At 33.8% G+C, this 5,371-nt stretch overlaps 1 protein-coding gene across 4 annotated transcripts in view; it reads right to left on the bottom strand.

The window, feature by feature from the left end:
* Positions 1–826: 826 nt before the first annotated feature.
* LOC144965187 (uncharacterized) overlaps positions 827–5,371 on the bottom strand; it is a 65,297-nt gene continuing 60,752 nt past the window's right edge. For all 4 annotated transcript variants that reach the window (XM_078900257.1, XM_078900259.1, XM_078900256.1 and 1 more), the window contains 2 exons: positions 5,124–5,284; positions 827–4,762 (listed from right to left, as the gene is read on the bottom strand). In XM_078900257.1, the coding sequence (XP_078756383.1) occupies positions 2,840–4,762; positions 5,124–5,284 (2,084 nt within the window). In that variant the 3' untranslated portion in view covers positions 827–2,839. The remainder of the gene's footprint in view (positions 4,763–5,123; positions 5,285–5,371) is intronic.

Genomic DNA, 5,371 nt, shown 5'->3' with positions numbered 1-5,371 from the left:
TATATATATTATCGTTCCAACGGTAAATTCAGGGTCAAAACATTTAAGAAGCTCAGAAATTATTTTTTTAAACTATACTATTTCATAACATATTAAGGAGTAAAAACGTTTACATCTTATCACAAAATTTCAGTCTACAGTAGGCCTAGATATGCTTTATTTGAAAAGTTATCATCAATAGTAACTGGCCTTGTCATTGCATATTATTGCAAATGCGATCCAAGTAAAATGAACTCATCTTTAATTAAAACATTTTAAAATATGATGCCAAAGTAATTGTATATACATTTGAAATGTGTATTTGTGTTGAAAATAAAAAGGCACATCTTATAATTTATTAAAATTGCAGTGAACAAGCAGTTTTCATTTGTATATTGAAAATAATACGGGCTGAAGTGTTTTCGAGGCTTCACCTATATGCAAATTCTCCGATACAAAAATTTCCTTTTGGATAAATAAAGTAAATTATTACTTTTATTATTATTATTATTATTATTATTATTATTATTATTATTATTATTATTATTATTATTATTATTATTATTATTATTATTATTATTATTATTATTATATTATTATTATTATTATCATTATTATTATATTTGGAATTTTAAAATCGAAAAAAGCAGCCCCTTATTGGGGCTCTCTTTATTATCATTCCACTTTCATCTAATGTTTGGACACGAATCCACATTATGAAATTTCATTTTTTGACTAGCAATGAATGCCCGACATCTATCTATGTGATTTTTGCGAAGAAAAAAAACCCCATCAAAAACTGAATCATAGCATTCTAATCAAAAAACGCATTATACAACGCGTCACGTTTTTTTTTTTTTGGTTTTTTTTTTTTGTTTAATCTTAAAATGAATTCTTAAAATGGGCCCATAATGAATGAGTATTTCAAATCATTCAATATGTGAGATTATACGGTTCACAATTCCAGCATACTTTAGATACCAAGTAAATAAAACAGAACATGTGTACAATAGTACCTATCTACAGATATACTGTCAATCAACAATCAGATACTTATATGGATCCAAGTTATGGATCGGTCTGTATAAAGTAATGCTTTTCCCGGAATAAAATACCCAACCAAGAAAACCAGTTTACAAGTCCCACTAGTGTCACCGATTTTGGTCATTTATTACGCTTGTATTTAGATATCATGATGAAAGGTATGCAACATCTTTTTAATTATTTGTAAAACAGAGAGGAAATCTAAAAGTGACATTTGTGTCAGCTGCAAAATGGGTTAACTCAAGGTAGGGCTAATCATTTCAGTTATGAAAATTACTAGACTTTTAAAAATTAAACCGTGGCTTTAAAAGTTTTGGACATAGATGAAAATAGCAACTTGAAACATTAATAAAATCAATAAAAACTTTATACTGAAACCAATTTACATTTAACAACAAAAACATTATTCAACATTAAGTAATATGAATATCGTAAAACCTTTCAAAACAAAAGGTGTACAGAAATGAAATTTAATCCACAATCAAAACATATGAAACTTGGGTTACACGTTACCACATTATTAGGGTGAACCGACGTGTCTGATAGCTCAAATTATGATGGGTTCATTTTTATGATGAAAATACTCTCAAACCAATATAACATTTTTTCCATTACAACAAAATTAATAGGCCAATAATTGTGGTCGGTTATCGGACCTGCCAATTTGTGCATATAGGGGAATGCAAAAGAGCCTAAACTGGTCGCCATTACATGAAAGAGGCACTATACAAAAAGCCAAAGTTCTCTATAAGGCCCACCATGGACTGTCAACGATCCCAATTGATCGCCTTATCCCAAAGAAAAGAAAACAGCACTCGTACCAGGTCCCACAGTCACGAGTTAATGAAATGCTCATCTCAACTCGTTTTCTCCAAGAACCATCCGAACATGGAATTCTCCCCCCGAAAAAAATATGGCCAAATTGAATTTGATAGGGATATCGATGAAATCAAAATAAAAACCTAAGCACGTTTGTCTGTTCTGACCATAGTCACAGTCGCGATTGTCGTCTATGCGCTGTTGTAACTTAATGACAAGACAAAGAAGACATTTCATTTCTTGTTAGTTTTTAAAAACCGTAATGTAATAATATTCCGTATTTTTAATCTTTTAAAATATAGATTTGATGTTTGGCATCTTTTTCAATCATAAATAAATAACAGATTGAAATAAAATAATTGTCTTTATTATTCCAAGGGTATAATAGGATTTCTGCAATGATTTATCTCGGATGAAAATTCATTGTTTTCAACGTTTTAAAGTAAATATTGCACTGACTATGGAAACAAACCCTTAAATTAGTTTTTAAATTATATTCAAAAATAGCTTCAATAAAGACTCATGTACCAAATATGAAATATTTTGAGCTAAAAAAAATCTAGATAAAAACAAAAATCATTTTAAGCATCAATACCTTCCTGAAATAACTGAGTAATGGTTTAAAAGAGTCATTTAGCGGCAACATACAAGCTCGTGTTCTGCACAAAAGCTCAACATCTCTTCTATTTTATCCCATAAATACTAATAACCATGATATGACTTTAAAAATTATTGTCAATAACTATACAATCAAAATGAAGTAAAGTTGTTTGCAAAGATACAGACGGATATAGTTGTCTGCTGTTATGGCTAAGCGGAAAAATCGGCCCGGTACGAAGATAACAGGAATGATGATATCATTTACCAACCTCGCTGAAAAGTCACAGTTGGCGATGATTTCAGCCTGATTGTTGTTAGCAGTTATATAGTTTTTTTATGCATCACCACTATTAGATTTCATAGTTCAGGAGCAAATAAATAAAAATGCACGAATCAATTAGCTGCTCGCTACAGCAAAAACAACAGCCATGAGTGAAAAGCCAACGAAAGTGCATGACACCCTTTTCAAGTCGTCTTTTCCTTGTAAATCCTTTATCAAAATATCCAAGAAAACAATGTAGATAATAGTGCCAGTTGCCAAACTTTGAAGTATTGCCTCTGGCACGGACACATCGGAATAAAAAGACGCACCAGAAGATATTAAAATACCGATGATTATTCCAAGAGCAGAGATGAGCGTGAATGTTCCAATGCATAGAAAGGACGTACCTTGTTTCTCCTCACCTCTACATAAATCCATGCCTAATTTGAAGGCCAGTACACAACGATGTACCACAATGGCAAAACATAGAGCCCAAACACTGTTTTTCATGCTTTGTAATCCTAGAGCCATACCCTCAAATATACCGTGAAACGCTAATGCCATAATATAAATGATTGATCTCAAATGTGCCGAGTTGGAAACTTCTGGATGTTTTAACTCATCCATCACCTGTTGCACTTGAAACTCTTGAATTGAGCAAGCACATTCTGAAATTTTGTCAATGCTATTTTCACTGGACGTCATCATTGTTCGTCGGCGTTCTAAATATTTCTCCTCACCTTCCCGTTTACTAGAAAAGATACCAGAATCATTATCTTTGTCTCTCGAAGAATCGAAAGTTGATTTTGTGTTTTCTCTATCAACAAAGTCAGACGGCGGGATGATGCTTTCATCCTCGATGTGGTTTTCATGTATTCTGATTTTGCCATCACACGCATAGTGGACGGAGGGCTCATCAAATTTTGGGTAATGTCCTGAAAGTTGTATTCCTTTTTGTGGCAATGTTTCTGTACAATGTGGATATACAGGCTTCTGTTTATGTATAATTTTATTCCCGACGTCTTCAATCGACAGTTCTTTATTATAAGGCTGTTGGTTTTGAATAATAGCAATATTTGTCGGATTATCTTGATAATGACTTACTCTTATTGGACTTTTAGCATTATTCGTTGATGGATTTGTTGATTTTTGTTTGAATTTGTAACTCTCGTCAGTATCACAACCGTTAACATGGCAAACTGATGGGAAAATGTGAGCTGTTGTTGGTGCTTGTGAATATAATTCTGTTGGTGTTGTTTTTGCTACTGCTGCTGCCGGCATCGATGATGATAATGATGAAGATAATTGTTTAGAATTGCCTGATGTAGAGTAAATCGTAGGTCCTCCTTGATTTACCGATGGCCCGGATAAAACAATCTTAGTTGCATTTGAATTAGTTTGATTTGAGGTGAAAGGCGCTGATGCTAACGATGACGATGTAGACGTTGATATAGTTGTTGTTGACATCTTACTAGCACTTGAAGTGATTGCCGATGAGATAACAGCAGAGGATGACATCATATTTGGTACATTCATATGGATGGAGACAATACCACATGTAACCGGAAGGTCCTCATTACAGTTACGTGATGATTGCCGATCTATTTCCTTATATGGGCTAACATCCTGTTTTATTTGAGGCTGATAAAATCGTGTGATCCGAGGAAGCGTTTCTTCCTGATAATCGGCGCTCACACAATCTTTGTCGTCGATACTTTTCTTAACACGTGTGTAGGAATTTTGGCTGCATCGATCCGATTCTATGTCACTTCCTGCTATAAATTCATCGTCATCTTCGTCATCTACGAGAACATTATTCTCGTCATCATCATCATCATCGTCATCATCGTCGTCATCATCACCATCACCCTTATTGTAGCTGTTGTCTTCGTATACATTTGGTGTGTTTGGCGTGTATTCATCCATCACATCAAAATTGTCCCTAGAGTGGCGATGATCCCGTTCATCCAGAGTTGATTTGAAGACTTCGCGGAATTTACGCCTTTTTGGTCGCTTTTTCCTTCTATTGTCGGAGTTTCCCGCCCTCACATAGAGTGTCTGTTTGAAAAGATTTTAAAGAATATAAAGGTAGTAATAAAATACAATATTATCATGCATTCATAAGACATAAATAAAGGTAAACCATTAGGATTTATAGCGTCATAAAATATCAGTGATGACAAATGAACATCAAATATTAAAAGAATCAACAAAGATTATGAGATCTGTACAATAAAACAACATTTTAGTTATGTCTTTAAAAACCTACAAAATACTATGGGGTATAATCAATCACTCTCCCTCCTCATTTCTCTCTCTCTCTCTCTCTCTCTCCCTCTCTCTCTCTCTCTCTCTCTCTCTCTCTCTCTCTCTCTCTTACTCTCTTCTACACCACCTTTCCACCATCCTTCATACCAACCTTGATGATTTGTTCCATGAAAACTACAGCATAAAAACCAGATATGACAAGGAGTTCCGGTACAGCGTATGTTGACCTTGACCCCATGTTGACCATGACAGCAGCCATCTTGTCACGTGTATCCGGAAGTAAATGAAGAAAACAGGTTGCCAAATAGATACCTGCGATTGAGGAATGACAATACATGTGTAATGGTCCTTGTATAACATTTTTATTTAAAAGAACCCAGTATAATAATGTATCTTACG

Source organism: Berghia stephanieae, chromosome 2 (assembly GCF_034508935.2).
Source record: "Berghia stephanieae isolate SIO BIC M18660-M18661 chromosome 2, UCSD_Bste_1.3, whole genome shotgun sequence".
Classification (NCBI taxonomy): domain Eukaryota; kingdom Metazoa; phylum Mollusca; class Gastropoda; order Nudibranchia; family Aeolidiidae; genus Berghia; species Berghia stephanieae.
Note: the sequence above shows the minus strand (reverse complement) of the source record. Positions and strands in the feature narration are given on the sequence as shown.